This window comes from Gossypium hirsutum, chromosome A01, assembly GCF_007990345.1.
Source record: "Gossypium hirsutum isolate 1008001.06 chromosome A01, Gossypium_hirsutum_v2.1, whole genome shotgun sequence".
NCBI lineage: Eukaryota > Viridiplantae > Streptophyta > Magnoliopsida > Malvales > Malvaceae > Gossypium > Gossypium hirsutum.
The window spans coordinates 109,004,501-109,022,814 of record NC_053424.1 but is presented as its reverse complement, the minus strand read 5'-3'; the positions used below and the strand labels follow the sequence as shown (position 1 = coordinate 109,022,814).

The 18,314-nt window shown below is 27.2% G+C and overlaps 1 protein-coding gene across 3 annotated transcripts; it reads left to right on the top strand.

Annotated features, from left to right (window-relative positions):
* The first annotated feature begins 9,836 nt into the window (after positions 1 to 9,836).
* LOC107944881 (uncharacterized) lies at positions 9,837 to 14,027 on the top strand. 3 transcript variants are annotated; one of them, XR_005926844.1, is made up of 6 exons: positions 9,837 to 9,947; positions 10,038 to 10,118; positions 11,922 to 12,259; positions 12,350 to 12,442; positions 12,563 to 12,816; positions 13,272 to 14,027. XR_005926844.1 is itself a non-coding variant. In XM_041112638.1 (2 exons), exons 1-2 carry the CDS (start codon positions 12,718 to 12,720, stop codon positions 13,665 to 13,667), a joined length of 495 nt encoding a protein of 164 aa, XP_040968572.1. In that variant the 5' UTR covers positions 12,440 to 12,717; the 3' UTR covers positions 13,668 to 14,027. The 3 variants fall into 3 exon arrangements, 1 of the variants encoding a protein (XP_040968572.1); XR_005926848.1 differs by lacking the exon at positions 12,563 to 12,816; XM_041112638.1 differs by lacking the exons at positions 9,837 to 9,947; positions 10,038 to 10,118; positions 11,922 to 12,259 and having other exon boundaries at positions 12,440 to 12,816.
* Positions 14,028 to 18,314: the final 4,287 nt, after the last annotated feature.

Here is an 18,314-nt window from a genome sequence, read left to right as displayed (position 1 = left end):
TAAAGGTAAAATTTTAGTAGGATGTAAATATGGAATTATTATCTTCTATCCAAAGAAGACAATAATTGAGTGGATTCCTACAAAGCAAATTAAAAAGATGGATTAAGGAAAGAAAATCAACTCTTAAAACTCAAAAAACTTCAATTTTCATGGACTTGTGTCAAAGTGGATTGCAAAGTAGCTTTAGATAATGAATTAAATAAAAAGAGACAAATCCAAATGCAAAAGGATATAGTTAAATAACGTTACTAGCCCTTATTTAGAATATAATATATTTATATCGGGTAAAACACTAATTTTCTATCTCCTAAAATGTACTAGTTTCCCCAGTACTCTATGAAATTGTTATTAACTAAAAATATTAATGAAACAATATTTGAATTATTTTGTATATTTATTTATTTATAAAAATATTAATTTATTTTTTTATTTTATAAATTATGTTAATAGTATGATAAAAATATTAATTATAAATGGTAAATATTATTCTATCTTGTATTAAAAAAAATTTAGAATATAACGATTTTTTTTAGAAAATATAATTCTTCATAAGAAGAATAAAAGAACATAAATTTTAATAAATTTCTTTTCAAAAAATTATAACAAAATATTCAAAATTTTATGTGGATTTAATATAATTTTTTATTAGAACTTGGATTTGCAATTAATTAATTAATTAGTTATTTTGATTTTGTAATAGCTTTTTATTATATTTATGAAATCAATATATACATGGAATTTAAAAAAAAGGAAATAAATATATACATGAAAATTCGAAAAGACAAATAAATATTAAAATGCCAAATGGGATAAAAATACAATGTCGACACAAAATTATTTTAAGAGCTTGTAAATTGTATATTTTATATTTAAATTAGTAACGGTTATATTTTAATATTTAAAATATAATTTATATATTTAAATTAAATTTTATAAATAATTAATATTAATTGCTTTAAAAAATTTAAAATTTATATTTTATATATAAAAATATTACTAATGAGTTACAATAAATTATTTATTTATATTTTCACTAAATTATTATAATATTAATGAATTTAAACATTATTTAAATTTATATTTTTATTTCACAATATTATATCTAAAATAGATATTTTATTTCTTAAAAATATTTTTTACCAATAATATTAAACTAAATTATTTAAAAACACTTTTCATAAATATATTTCCTTAACACTATTCAAAAGCAACGAAAAACTAGCCTGATCTTGCAAGTCGGCTTATTTCATTAACTTTATATGAAGCTGATTTTAGTGAGTGTAGAATTCACCAAGATGGGCTGCACTTCCTTATAACATGGGTTGCCAAAATTTGCTTTTTTTTCTTTGGGCTATTAACAACTAATCAATTAAGACTTTTTCCATTTATATATATATAAGTAAGTAAGGGTTAAGTCAGAAAAATTTTAGAGGGATAGAATAAAATTTTAATTTTTAATAGTTTATATTTTTATAATTTTTAAAGAAAAAAATTAAATTTTTATAATTTTAGGAGGGCTAAAATGTAATTCTACCTTTACTAATTTAAAATTTTAAAAATTTTAAAGAACCTAAATAATAATTTTCTATTTTAGGGGGTCGGGGCCCTTGTTAATCTCCTAAATTCGCCTCTGCATATAAGTCTAAGAAATCAAATTAAATGAATAGCTAAATTTATAAATTAGTTAATAATTTAAAATATTTAAACAAATTTATAAAATAAAATAAATTATAAATTTAAATGTTATTAAAAAATAAAATAATGAAATAATATATCTTTTCATGTTAACGCTGGCACATAAATAACCCCACCACCATCACTACTAAAATTAATTTGATTATGAATTTTTTTAAATAATTTGAATTTTTAGTTTTCGAAATTAAGAAAGCGACAGCTTTTTAAATTGGAATTACAAGCAAAAAGGCCAGCCACATTATTGGCCTTAGGCTTAGCTTGGATGCGTGGTATGTTTACATCCGGTGAGATTAAGGCTTAGTTTGGATGGACGGTGTGTTTACCTCCGGTGAGGTTAAAAACAGCGGTGGCGGTGAGATTAGTCATTGTAGCGGTGAGATTGGATACTGTAGCGGTGAGATTAGAAACAGCGATGGAGTGTGTGTTTGGATTCAAACGCAGCTGTAGCGGTGAGGTGAAAATGAAAAATGACTATTAAGGACATCATATTAGAATTGATATATAATAGAAGTTTTTAAATTATTTTACTTATATAAAATTATTAAAATATGTGAATTTATAAATTCATTTAATAAAATATTAAAAGGTATATAATAGAAGTTTTTAAATTATTTTACTTATATAAAATTATTAAAATATGTGAATTTATAAATTCATTTAATAAAATATTAAAATGTATCTTTTAATATTTTATTATAAATATTTTAATGAATTATATAATCAATTTAAATTATTTATTAGATAAAATGATAATAATTTTTAATTTTTTATAGTTAAATATTCTTTTATAATAATGATAAATATTATTTTCGCAAATAGTAACATTACAGTTGAAGAGCTTTCGCAGTTATCTGTCAATGAATTTAGTTGTTTTCTTCCCAAATTTGAAAACAAATAAGATTGGGGAAGAACTTAGGCCAAAATTTAAAGGATAAAATGGTAAAATGATATAAATAGAAGTATGGGTATTTTCCCAGTTGCCTTTAACTGCTGCTCTTTGCTTCAGTCCCGTTTCACTGTTGCAGTGGGATTGAATTTCTTTTTCACTGCACTGGACTGGTGAACCAAGCAGCAGACTAGTGAGGTTGAGTACCCCAACTGTACTTCACTGGTGAAAAAAGCTCATCCAAAGGCAGCTTAAACATAGCGGTGGCAGTGAGATTAGTTACTATAGCAGTGAGATTGGATACTATAGCGGTGAGATTAGAAACAATGATGTGGTGTGTGTTTGGATTTAAACGCAGCTATAACGGTGAGGTGAGAATATAAAATGACTATTAAGGACATTAGATTAGAAATAACAATGTATTTATGTTATATTATTTAATATAAAACATAAATTAAAATTATATTTTTTATAAAATGATAATTAAAATATTAAAATCATATACAATAAAATTTAAATATTTTTAAATTATATTCATAATAAAATATCAAAATATTTTACAAATTATATTTAAATCAAATAATAAAATATAAATTAAATTGTATTTATACTAAATTTATAAATAAAAATTATAAATTTATTGAAAATTAAATTATATTAAATAATGACATATTAAACTTATGTAATGTGTATTAAATAAAATAAATAATAAAGGAAGAGTTGGAGGGGTAAAATAATAATTACCCTTATTTTTGGACTTCCAAATTAGCCCACCAGAGCTTTTAACTCCAGCCAATATTTTGGGTTACAGTGAGGTGAGAAATGCTAACTGTTGTGCTTGCCAAACACCACATTTGGAGCTGCATTTCAGTTCAAATTTTTTTACTTTTTAAATCTCATCACACTGGAGCTTACTGGTGATCTAAAGGTGCCCTTAAATAACATTCTATTCCGGACTAGAATTTCAGAAAATACTATTTTTTTAAATTAAGAAAATAGATCAAATTTTTAAAAATTTATGGAAATGGATCGATTTTTGTCACATCAATGCTCTATATTATTTTTTTTGCCACATATTAATGTAGAAATAAAACCTACAAAATAGGCTTTTATATAAACTCAAAGTCTCATTTCCCTTATTTCCTTAAGTAAGGTAGGATATGAGATATGTATATATATAGACTCATGAATAGGTTTGCAACTTGTTCCTAGACAATGTGATATTGCTTCCTTAAATTGTAATATATAGACAATGTATATATATAGACTCATGAATAGGTTTAATTATAAAAATTAAATTTAAGATGATTGTTCAATATAAATTGTGATTTTTTTTAAAGACATAAATTATGAAATTTAAGTTGTCAATATGTGAATTGATTTTTTCTTAAGCAATTGTGATTTTTAAGAAATTTAAGTTGTCAATATTTGAATTTAAGTTGTCATTATATGAAATTGTGATTTTTAAGGAATATATTTTAAGAAAAATTCAATTAACATATTGACAACTTAAATTTTATAATTGAACAATTATCTTAAATTTAATTTTTATAATTAAACATATTCATGAGTCATGTTAGAATTAAGTGACCCAAATTCTTATTTAAATAAAATACGATGGAAAAAAAAATAAAAGTAAAATCCATATAGAACTAGACTTCTTTTATTTTATTTTAGAATAAGGTTTTTTAAACCTTATTAAACTCCATCTATTTTATATTGATTAGGATAAGGTGTTTCAATCCTACTAGAATATGGCTTTACAAGCCTATAAATAGACGTAGTCTATTCCTCTTGTATTGATTCAAATTTTCGACATAGTGAATTTTCTTCTCCTCTACCCGTGGTTTTTTCCCCGAAAGGGTTTCCACGTAAAATTTGTGTGTTATTTTATTTTTCTTTATTTTATTTTATTTTATTTTTTTCACAAGTCATATATACACATATCTCATATCACATTTTGCTTAAGAAAATAAAGGAAATGAAACTTTGAGTCTATATAAAGGCTTGTTTTGTAAGTTTTATTTCCACAATAATAGGAGGCACGAAAAAAAAAATGGTGCTGCCACTTTTAGTGTTGCTGTGGCAAACAGCACTTTCAGCTAGAAGTATTTTTTTATCAGTATGTTGAAAAATGTTTTTCTAGGTTTTCTCTAAAAACACTTCCAGTTGAAACTGATTTACCTAAATCTATTTATTCTTGTAAAATTTTAAAATTTAGAACTATTTCCGTAATTTAAAAAAAAGGGACAATTTTTTTGATATTTTAGCCTCTATTCGCATTTTTAACTCCATCGTATGAATTGGTAGGCGGTGTAATTTCACTTTCACCCTCCTTAGATAATAAATTATTTAGGTTAAAATATAGTTGTTCTTGTTAATAATGCTTTTATTATGTCAGTAAATTGTGTTTCATTTGTCTTAATTTTGCTTATAATGATTGGGATGTAGTATTTAAGTTGACTTATTCCATCTTTATCATTGTTTCAATCAACCAATTCAGTCGGCTTTATAAAAACAATGTTAAATTGGCAATTGACTTGATTTTATTGACAAAGAAGCCTTTCGGCAATGTAAAAACAAACATAAGAATATGTATATACAACAACAATAAAACCCAATCTTGGAATGCCGGTCTTACACAGCAATGTGAAAGAATAATAAAATAAGAATCATAAGCTCAAATATCAAATTATAGCATATGGTAGAGGAAGAGTATACCACAACAGCTAACTTCAAGTCATGAGTTAGATAGTTATGCTCATGCGTTTTTAACTGTCTCAAGGCATAAGCCACAATTTTGTCCTCTTGCATCAACATACAATCGAGTCCCGAATACGAAGCATCACTGTAAATCACAAAACCTTTTCCAAGCTCCAGTTGACTCAAAATAGGTGCTTCAATCAAAACTGCCTTAAGTTGTTCAAAACTTTACTACCTTTCATCAGTCCACTCAAACACCATGTTTTTTTGAAGTAGTTTCGTTAAGGGTGCAACAATAAAGGAAAACCCTTCAACAAATCTACAATAATAACCGACCAAACCCAAGAAACTCCCAGCTTCAATAACACTCCTAGATGGTTTCCACTCTAAGATCGCTTCAATTTTCTTTGGATCCACATGGATTCCATCTGCTGGCACAACATGGCCTAAGAACGTCACTTCTTTTAACCAAAATTCGCACTTACTCAACTTCGCATACAGCTACTTATCTCTCAAAACCTGCAAAACAATCCTCAAATGTGCATTGCGGTCATCTTCAGAACGAGAATACACCAAAATGTCGTCTATGAAAACAACCACAAATTGATCCAAATATGAATGGAACACATGGTTCATCATATCCATGAACGCAATAGGGGCATTAGTTAAACCAAATGACATGACCAAAAACTACTCATACCGAGTCTTAAAAGCAGTTTTCAAGATGTTAAACTTCTTCACCCTCAACTGATAATACCCAAATCTTATTCTTGATGGTCAACTTATCAAAAAAGTCATCAATTAGAGGAAAAATATACTTATTCTTAATGGTCAACTTATTCAACAGTCTATAGTTGATACACAACTGCAACATACCATCTTTCTTCTTTATAAACAAAATCGATACATCCTAGGAAGATATACTCGGTTGAATGAACCCTTTATCAAGCAACCCTTGTAATTGAATCTTTAACTCCTTGAGTTCTTTTGGTGCCATACGATATGACGCAATAGACACCGGTGCAGTACCAAGATAGAGCTCAATACCAAACTCTACTTCACGTTCCGGTGGCAAACCATACAACTCTTCAGGAAACACATTAGGAAAATTCTTAACAGTAAGATTATTCTAAACTTTCAACTCCTTGCTAACTGAGTCCATCACATAAGCTAAGTAAGCTTCACAACCTTTACCCATCATCTTCTCAACCTTGATAGCCGAAACCACATTTGACATTAATCCCGGTCTTTCACCAATAACAATTTTCAAACCATCACTATTCCTCAAAGAAATTCGTTTCATCTCAAAATCTACCTTAACCTTATGTTCGATTAACCAGTTTATAATAAGAATCACACCAAAACCATAGAAAGGAAATTTCATAAGACCCACAAAGAAAACATGTCTTTGAATAATAATGGGACACATTAGATACACTCAATTCACCACAACACTATTACCAAAAGAGCTATTAACAGTCATACCCAAACCAATAGTCTCTACAGGAATCTCTAACTTACATGTCAATTCACTCAAAATATATGAATGGGTAGAACCAAAATCAACCAAAGAGAATAATGGAATAGACTGCAAAATGAAAGTACATGCGATAACATCAGTCGAATCCTGATAATCCAGCTCCCTAATAGCATAAACCCGAGTTGAACCTCTAAACTCAACCTGAGTAACAGCAATATAAGCAACAACTTGCTGCCCAACTGGTTTTCCATTACCTCTACCACGACCATAGCCTCTAACAGGGGCCGACGCAAGTGCAAAACACTGAGTTTGTAAAACCTCAACCCTGTTTGGACAATCTCTCAACATATGTTCCTTAGAGCCACACTTAAAATACCCAGCTGTCAACTTGCGGCACTCACCAGGATGCCTACTCTTACAATGTGTACAAAGAAGCCAACTAGAACCACCCGTTGAACCCCTAGTACTAACTACAACATGACTTTATTGCTTAGACTGACTCAGTCGGAACCCACGTCTCGTGCCTCCACCAAAACTCTAATTATCATGCATTCTCTTATGCGATCAACCAGATGAGCCATCGGAACTCTCAACCAACTCATCAAACAATTTTGCGTTCTGAGCTACCAAGGAAACTCGGATATCATGATTAAGCCCAAAACGGAACCTCAACAATAGTCCCTATCAGAAAAAACCGTCTCAGGATCATACTGACTAAGCCGCACAAACTCTGACTCATAATCAGCCACAAACAAATTACATTGGACTAAGTCTAAGAACTCATGTTTATGAGCTTTCATGTATTGCTTGCCCATAAACTTCTTCTTAAAAACCTCAAGAAAATAACCCTAAGTCAAACAGTCAGCAGTAGTAGCACTTAAAATTATTATAACACTTGTCAATGTTTTTGATCAAGTATTCTTTGTCTTCTTTGACAGCTGATAACTTAGGACTTCCAATCATTTTTTGAATAATCCAAATTTGATATGGCTGATAAAATCTTTCTTTTTCAGCAATACCAATAAGGCTACTCATTTGAATATAGAAATAATAATAGAAATCATCTTGATTTACTATTTTTGATAATATAGATCTAATAATTACAGGAAAATCTTTAATAAATTAAAAGAAAAATTTTGAACAGCTATTTCTTTAAGAAAACCCCATTCAATACTGCTTATATCAAATGGTTCGTGATTAAGTCTAAACTTTATAGTAGGAGTTTCTTCTCCTAATTCATTCATAAAAACATATGCTTGTAAAAAGTATTCAGAAAAAATATTTTGAAATTGATTTTGCTGATTGCAAATAATTCTATTTATTTTTGCAAAAATTTCTATTGGTAAAATTTTTCTGACTTTATTATATAAATATATTCTAAATACTTTATTTATAATAGGACTATTTGTTCCTTTATGAATAAAATATTGAAATATATTAAGAAAATTGTTTATCTCCTTAATATCCTTATATTCTATATCAAGCTCTTCCCAATCTCTATATAAAATAGATTTTAATAATAATTCATGAGCTTCATTTTCTTTAGTTGTTTTTTCAACTAAGAATTGTGAAAACTTTGTAAGAGCTCTTTTAAAATTTGCTCTTTGTTCTAAAATATGGATTTTCTATATTTCATTTATAAAATTATAAATTTTACTTGGTAATCCTGAATTATAAAAATTTTTATTTCTGGAATTTGTTGTTGTTTCAACAAATTTTCTGCTCCTTTGATCATTTCAGCATAACTGGCTTGAAATGCTGAATTTGGATCTTAGGACCAAGGGTATTGACTTACCATACTTGGTGTAGAAAATAATTGGGATCCAATTGGTGGTCTTACCATTGGATAGGGAATATAATATCCTTGGTTAGAATAGAATGATGGCTGTGAAGATGTCTTAATAAATCCTTGATTAGGAGTTATTGATTTCCCTTTGTTGGATTTTTTAAGGACTATAGTCCATTCTCCAACTTGTTCTAGAGGTTTTTTACCTCTATCCATAAGGCCTGCAAAGATAGTCAGCAATAATATTATCAGTGCCTTTTACATATATAACTTCAAAATTAAAAGTACTTTATTCATTATACCATCTAATTCTTCTAGGTATTGTTTTCAAACTTTTGTTAGTTAAGAATTGTTTAACTGCCTGATTATCAGTTTTTATGATAATTTTTTTAGGGGCTAAATATATAAGAAAAGTTTTTATTCCTTTCTTTATTGCTAATAATTCTTTTTCATATATAACATAATTAATTTCATTTGGTTTAAATTTTCTTGAACTATATCCACATACTAATTCTTCATTATTTGTTGTTTTAGCTTTTAAAATACATCCCCAATAATTTTGTGATGCATCTGTTTCTAAAATTAATTTATCACATTGTTTAGGTAAATAAACCCTTGGAGTATAATTTATTTCTGATTTTAGATTTTTTTATAATTTCTGAATCTTTTTTAGACCAGTTAAAAGGTTTATCCTTTTTTAACTTTTCATATAGCTTATCTATTTTTTGAGATAAGTTAGGAAAGAAATTTTTGCCATAATTGACTACTCCTAAAAATTGTTGAAGTTGTTTTTTATCTTCAATATTTTCAGGAAATTCTTTTATTTTTACTATAATATGATCTTGTAGTTTAAGACCATCTGCTGATAAATTTAATCCTAAAAATTCTATTTCTGTTTTTTCTAATCTATTTTCTTAGGACTCAAAATAATTTCATATTTTATGAATTCTTGAGAAATAATATTTAAATGTTTTCTAGTTTTTCTAGTGCATCTGAAAATATTAAAATATCATCTATATAAACTACACAAATTTTTTTATATTTATTAAATATAGAATCCATCTATCTTTAAAATATCTGAGGTGCATTACATAACCTAAATGACATTAGGCCCCGTTCTTCATTCCTTTTCTGATGGGCTTTTGCTCAAAAAAGTGCTTTTTCTTTAAAAGCAATAGAGAACAAACAGCAATGTTGAATTTTTTTAACTTAAATTAAGCACTTTTGCACAGATGAAAAAGGAGAAATTTTTGGCTTTTCTCAGCCAAAAGTGCTTCTTGGCTGGTATTTTACTATTTTAACCTTGCTGCTTTTTCTAGACGTTAGAAGATTTTTTTCCCTTTTTCTTGTCTAAACTTTACTTTTCTTCTCTAGTTTGTTCCTCTTCTCCACTGTCGGTGAGTTGTATCTTTTCCTTCTCATCTTATTCTCTTTGATTTTATGAAATAATTATGAAATACAGTTTAATTTTTTCACATGTTTTTCAGCTCAGTAACGTCGGCATCCTGTTTTTCTTCATATTCGAGCTTCTCAACATTCTGCAACTGCTGTTTTTCTTCATATTCGAGGTTCTATCCTTTTCATCTTTGAGAGAACTTTCACCCTTGTTTTCATTGTTATGCAAGGATTATGCTTAAAAGAGAAACATTTATGCTGTCTTTGTAGTTTAATTTATTTTTTCTTGTGAAAATAATATACACAGTGTAACCTGCTGCCATTAGCTAGATGAGTTTTTACTGCTCATAAAATAATCTGTGATGGTCTAATACTGGCTTGCATTTGTGTGGTAGATATTTGAGTGATCAACCATTTTTGTTTGGTTAATCTGTGTCAGGTTGGCTTAGATTTTGGATGATTCTGTTTGGTGTTGGCTTAGCTTGGCTTGGAAAGCAATTGTTTAGCTTACTGCAATCAACATGTTTGATTAATAATTTATTTTTTAAGATTATATATAAAAAGAAAACCTCTTACAATTGTTTTACTCAAGCAAAAATCCAAATTCTATGAGAGTGTCTAAAGTCGATACAATCTATATAGGGTAATTTTGCAAAGGTTTCGAATTCCACATTTGCTAAGATTTAGGAGAATTCAACATTCATCAATTAAAGTTGTCCATTAATTGACTCTATAACAATTTATTTGTTAGTAAAAATTTTAATAAAAGATTTAAATCATATTTAAAATTTTAAATATATTAATAATATTAATTAGTGAGATTTAGATCGTATTTTTAATAAAATTTATAAAATATAATTTCATTTATTAAAGATTATTTTTTATTCATTGAATAAAACCAATTTCATTAAAATTTAAGGAAAAAATTATTATAGAAAATTAATTTGATAAATAATGTATAAATGAAAAGCTATCATAAAGAATAAAAATAAAACATTAAAATCGATTTTATAACAAATTTATTTAGTATAATTTTTATTATAATGAAATTATACTAAATTTTATTACACGCATATTATAGGTGAAAAAGTATAATTAAAATCATAATTATAAAAATAATCAACAATTGAAATATTAATAAAACGATAAAATTTTTATGAATAATTTTTTTGTAGACTCATGGCACTAATTTAATTAAACATATTATATGATAGTACAGAGTATAAAATTTAGAATAAAAATATAGTGCTTAAAAGTTTATAAAAAATTGATGTGTTAAAATATCATATAAAAAACAAAGATAATGTGGTAAAATAATAATGATTAAAAAACCTAAGCAGAAAGAGTGAAGCCAAATAGCAGAGAAATCCAAGAGTTCCAATCCCCTTACCACAAAATTTCATTTCAAAAAAGAAAAAATCGTTTCGTATATAACATTTGGTTAACACATTACATCATGTATATAGACAGTACGAATTTTCAATGATTTAGTAAAAAGAACACCACCTTAAATAAGCATCCTCGCTCCTCAGCACTTTCTACTAGGTTGGTCCAATGCTCGAAAGTAGAACTATTATTTATATCAAATGATTCATAAGTGCCAATCATTTAACATAAGGTCTACGTATGCTTTCCAACATTTTTACAGTTTTCCTTAGTTATCCAATCATCCTATGTGCGTGATTACCCTAGTATTAGCTTGTATATGTTTTAGCGTTAAACAACATCTCTATGTTTTATTAGTATGCTTGTTTTGTCATTGAAGCTGCATGGTTTAATTGTGTTTGATGCTATTATTAGTTGTGTTCTCTTTCTTGGTTATTATTCCGGTCTTGGAAAGTTGATTTTGATTGAGAAAAAAAATCTTAAGATCCTATCTTGATTTTGATACACATGTAAAAAAAATATACTTTTGTGACATTTGAATTTCTTGATTGCTTTACTGGCTGAAACAAATCTGTTCTTATACACAATAGATGAGTACGTCGGCGATTGAAGTTAGTGGTGAAAAAGTGAAAGCAATGTGGGATAAGAGATTGACAGAAATATTTTGTGATATTTGTATTAAAGAGATATTGAAAGGCAATAGGCCTGTACTCATTTCACAAAAGATGGATGGTTGAAAATAATGACCAACTTTGAGAAATAAACGGGCAAGGCTTTTTCACAAAGACAACTTAAAAATAGGTAGGATGCCCTAAAAAAAGAATGGAAAGCTTGGAAGAGACTTAAAGGCAAAGATACTGGTCTAGGGTGGAATCCTATAAAAAGAAACGTTGATGCATTGGATGATTGGTGGGAGAGTAGGCTAAAGGTACATTAATAATTCTGAATATTTTTGTTTTTTTTCTTATTTATGAGTTTATTGATAATTACTGTTATTAAACTATCATTTGATATGTAGGTTGTGCCTGAAGCTCAAAAATTAGAACATCGGGCATTGATCCTGGATTCGAATGGAAGTTAGACCAAATGTACATGGGGATAGTTGCAACAGGTGATAAAGCATGAGCACCTTCTTCTAGTACACTCCGTAGTGATTTTTTTTAAGATGTTAACAATGAAATACCTGAAGAGAATGAAGAAGAAAATGTGAGAAATGATGTTCACATTTCAGATGATGTTCAAATTGATGGAAACGGTCAAAAAAGAAAAAACCCTGAGATATCAAGTTCACATTTTAAAACTGGAAGAAAGAAATCCTAAAAACAAATTGGAGGGGCTACAAGATTGTCCAGTCAAATAGAAAAATTATGCAATGCAGCTGACAATATGAGTCAAGCCACATCTAGTTTGACTCCTGTTATTGATCCATATGGTATTCTACAAGCAGTCAAAATGCTCAACAGCATGTCGGAAGAATTTCTAGAAGTTAGTTCGCTATACTTTTTCGCACTTAGATTATTGCTCAATAAGGACAAGCGATTTATGTTTTTATCAATTAATCCCAAGATTAGAGCTTTGTGGCTTAAGACGGAAATGGAGGATAGTTGAAAATTTTCTGATCTTCTAGGGTTCAGAGATATCTATTATGTGACTAAACAAAAATGCTAAACTAGTTTTATCAATAGTTATTTATGTTTGGTTTTTGGATATTGAATTTATGTTCTACTTATTTATGTGTAATCTAGTTTTATCAATGGCTGTTTTTGTTTGGTTTTTGGATATTGAATTTATGTACTACTTATTTATGTGTAATCTACTTTTATTAATAGTTGTTTATGTTTGGTCTTTGGATATTGAATTTATGTTCTACTTATTTATACTAAATTAGTTTTATCAATAGTTGTTTATATATGATTTTGGATGTTCAAATTTTTTCACAGGTGATGAGTATAGTTGAGAATTACAGCGGTGATGAAAGTGATGATGAAAGGGAAGAGAAAGAGATTTCACAACGCATGGAATGTTTTAACCGATTATTTGTTGTTGCATCTTCTTCCGTGCAATTATATTACGAGAAGTATATATTGAAGCAACCATGCATGAATTCAAAACAGTCAGGTGAGACATGGATTCGAGAGATCCTTGACAGTCACAAATTACGTTGTATGATTAATTTTAGGATGTCTAAAATGGAATTCACAAGTTTGTTGAGAGTTTTGGAGACAAGATACAACTTGCAAACTTCAAAAAACATATCTTCTAGTGAAATGTTGGGAATTTTTTTATACATCTTGGGCATCGGTGCAAAAGTTTCCCAATGTCGAGAAAGATTTTAAAGGTCTGGATCAACAATAAGTCGATACTTTGCAATTGTGCTTGAGAAAGTTTCAAGGATGGCCACTGATCTAATTGCACCCGAAGATCCTTTTTTTAGCTCAATACCCGAACAAATACATAATGATTTTAGATATATGCCGCATTTTAAGGTTAAAATTTAATTTTATCTTATTATATTTTTAATATTTTTGGTCGACTAAAAATATGCACGAGACTAATATGATTATTTGTTCAGGATTGCATAGGTGCAATTGATAGTACTCATATTGCCATTATTCTTCCACCAAATGAACAAATTCCCTATATTGGAAGAAAATGTATCCCTACTCAAAATGTTATGGCAGTATGTGATTTTAATATGTGTTTCACCTTTGTCATGGCTGGATGGGAAGGATCGGCACATGACACTAGAATATTTCTTGATGCAATTCGAGATCCAAAATATAAATTTCCGCACCCACCAAATGGTTAGATATTTTATTTATATGTGATTTTAAAAAAAAATAAAGTATAAGTTCTTTAATTGATAATTTTTATAAAAAAAATTCTTGAATTAATTGTTTGTTATATTATGACATGTAGAAAAATTTTATCTTGTTGATTCTGGATATCCTCAAATGAAAGGTTATCTTGGACCATATAGAAGTCAACGATATCATTTACCTGAATTTCGTAGAGGTAGACCGGTATCTGGTAAAGAAGAGATATTCAATCATTCACATTCATCATTACGTAGTGTAATTGAACGAACTTTTGGTGTTTTGAAAAAAAATGGGTCATTTTAAGGGATATGCCAAGTTATAGTTTTGAAAAGCAAAAGATGATCGTTGTTGCTACAATGACGATACACAATTTTATCCAAAAACATGTCGGTCGAAATGATGCAAATTTTATGGAATGCGAAGATATTAACTGGGCATATGAGAATATTATTGATTCAGAAAATGCGCATGGTCGAGAAAGTGGTGATGATGACGACGATGATGATGGTGATGATGACGGTGAATCAAGCAATTCAAGTGGTTTTGAAATGGAATTAACAAGAGATGTTATAGCTTCTAGTTTAATGAATTCACTTGAAATTGTAAATGCTATTGTAAAATTTTTAGTATTTATATTTGGTATATAAATATTATCCCTTTTTGAAACTTTAATCCAAATATAAGTATATATTTTAATTTGTTAGGTTTATGTTTTCTATGTTATGTTAATATTTAATATGAGTTTTACAAATGTGTTAAAAGCATTAATTAAAAATAAAAAATAATTTTTAAAATACTACAGTTCTGTCAATATCTAATTACAAATATTTAATTATTATATTTAAATATTTAAATATAGTTTATATATTCTAATTAAATTTAATAAATAATTAATATTAATTACTTAGAAATATTTAAAATTAATATTATATATTAAAATATTAACAATAAGTTATAATAAATTATTTTTTTTTCTAAAATATCATAATATTAACTAATTTGAACATTATTTAAATACATACTTGTTACTTTATAATATCATGTCTAAAATAGACATTTTACTTCTCAAAAGCCTTTTTGACAGCAATACCAAACACTTAAATTTTTCAAAAGCACTTCTCAAAAGCACTCTCAAAAGCACTTTTTTTCACAGCACTTCTTAAAAGCACTTTTCAAAAGTATTGTCAAACTGGCCCTTACTCTCCATTGATAATGACCATTAGGTGCACTAAAGGTTGTTAAAGGCTTAGATTCTTCCGTTAACATTATTTGCCAAAATCTTGATTTACAATCAAATTTACTAAAATATTTTGCTTGTTTAGCTTGATTAATTAAAACATCTTTTCTTGGGATAAAATATCCATCAAAAATAATATTTTGGTTTAGTCCTTTATAATCAATTACATCCTAGCTTTTCCCTTTTTTATTTCAGCACGGTTTCTTACCATAAAGGCTGGACTAGAATGTGGACTATTAGTTTTTTCTATTAATCCTTTTTCTAATAAAATTCTTTGATTTGTGTATCAAATTCATCTATCTCTTGTTTAGTATAGATCATAGGTTTAACTCTAATAATTTTATTACGATTTTCTAATTTCATTTCACAATATCTAGGACTGTTTTGCCATAATTTTAATGGTTCTTTACTAAAATTATTTTCTAAAATTTTAAACAACCAATGACTTGTTTCAAGTTGTTTAATTTGTTCTTTTCTTATTAGTGTAAATCCTTTTTCATACACAAATTTATGATTTTCTACTAAAGGTATTTCTACAGAAGTTATATCTGCTGACAATATTACTAAATTTTTATCAATAGAGAATAGTAAATGATGATATATAAAATTATTTCCTAATAATATGTCTCCATGCATTTCAGGAAAACACAATATTTTAGGAATTACAAATCTTACATTATTTATGTAGATTGGTATGTTTCTAGCCTTAAATTGAATTATGGTTTCTTTACCATTTATTCCTATGACTTTAATTGGGTTTTTCATTAATTCCCATTTTTCTACAGGAATGGCATTTTCTCTACAACTACTGGTGGTAGCTCCAGTATCTAATAAAGCATGTAAAGAATATGTTTTATATTCTCTAAATTGAAATGTAATTTCTATATATGTATAATATTTCCTAGGTTGAAAATTTGAAAATGTAATAATATCATTTTTTTTCCATTTTCTTTTGTTGAATAATTGTAGAAGATTGTATTTCTTCCATTCTAGTATTTCTAGAATTTCTACTAGGTTCAATAGGAAAAATAGGTATTTGAACTGTTTTCATTCCTATTGGTGTTGAGCTTGTACTTATATTATCCTCATCTTCCTCTGTTTGAGTATTTGAGGGTAAAACTAAATTATCATTTGTATTTGTTATAGAATTATTTTTAAAATATAGTCTATAGAATTATTTTTAAAATATAGTCTATCTTCTGACGACATATATTCTGTCTGAATTCTTAAACATAAACACTCTTCTATTAGAGGATCTGTAATAGATATAAAATAGTTTGGTTTAACTTTAAAACCTATCACACCAATATGTAAATTAGACTGAATTCATCAAATAAGTGCTTTTATTGGATTATAAAATCTTTTACCTAATAAAACTGCTATTATAGGTATATCATGACATTTTCTAAATAAAGCTCTAATTGTTATCAAAATTATACCTAAATGTACATATCTAACTTGATGATATTTCTTTTTAATCCTCTTAATTTTTTCTTTAGTAAATAATGAGATTTTTGTTAATCCTCTTCTAGTATCTTTAGCGACTGTATTGCCACTAATTTTCTCTATATGTCTTTGACTCCATATTTTGAACTTAGATATTTTATATATTTCTTCTTTAGAATATGATTTTTTATTTATTTTCTCTATCATTTCATCAGAAAAGTCTTTTTCTTCTCCGATTAAATTTCCTAGTTTTATATCTTGTTGCTCAGACTTAGGAATTTCTTCTAATTGATTTTTAGAACTACTTCCTACATTAAACATAAATATATATTCTTCATTATCTGAATCAGAATCTGTTTCCGATATTAATTCATATAATATTTCCTCTTCATAGCAGATTTCTAAATCTTGTTCTTCAAGACTTTTAATCATTTTTTAGCACTTTTTCTTTTATTAGGACAATTTGGTGCTATATGACCTTCTTCATCACATATAAAACATTTACATATTTGGTTTTTAGGTTTTTCAGAAGTTTTTCTTCTAACAATTTTTTTCTTTTTCTTATTATTACAAGTATATCTTTTATTTCCTGGTTTCCATCTAATTAATTTATATTTTCTATTTTTCTTTCTATGTTTTTTATAAGTATTAGAACATGTTGTTTTACATCCAAACTCCCATTAATTTTCTAAAATTTTTGTACAGTGACTATAACTTAATTTATTTTTTACTTGTTTAGAAGCTTTATTTTGTAAACAATGTAAAGTTATTCTTTCTTTAGCAAAATTTATCCTATTTCCTATAGAATCTATATTTTCTTTTGCTACTCCTACTTCTTTACTATGTTTATCTAAATAAGATACATATTTCATAAAGTTCTTCTATTAATTTTAAATATTCTACTCTTTTATTTTTATCAATACTTTAAGTAAATCTAATTTTCCAATGTTCTATGAGTTTTTTATAAGATTGAAAATCATATTTTTGTTGAGTAATATATTTTCTATTCTATTTTTCAGATTTTTTATTTCTATTAATAGTAGAAGATGACTCTTTCGAAGAAGTTTCTTATTCATCTGATAAATTTAAAATTATATTACTATTACCATAATACAAATGACCTAAATCTATGTCTGACTCTATATTATTATTAACTATAACCTGTTAAATTATGATACTACAGAAAGTAGTAGTTCTAGTAATTCTGATAATCAAGAAGATTTAAAGGTTACTAATTATAAATCTGATGAAGAAAATATTTCAACAGATGAGGAAGAAAATATAGAAATTCCAGAACCAATGGATATTGAACAAACAGATCCTTATGGTAAAAGAAAATTAGAATCAAATATTCAAAAAGATGATTATCTGAGAACTTTAAATAAAGATTACTAGACAATTGAAAATACAACTAGGATTTTTGGTACGCAAACCTAAAATATAGCTACTAATGAAATTAAAACTGAATATACAGGAGAATC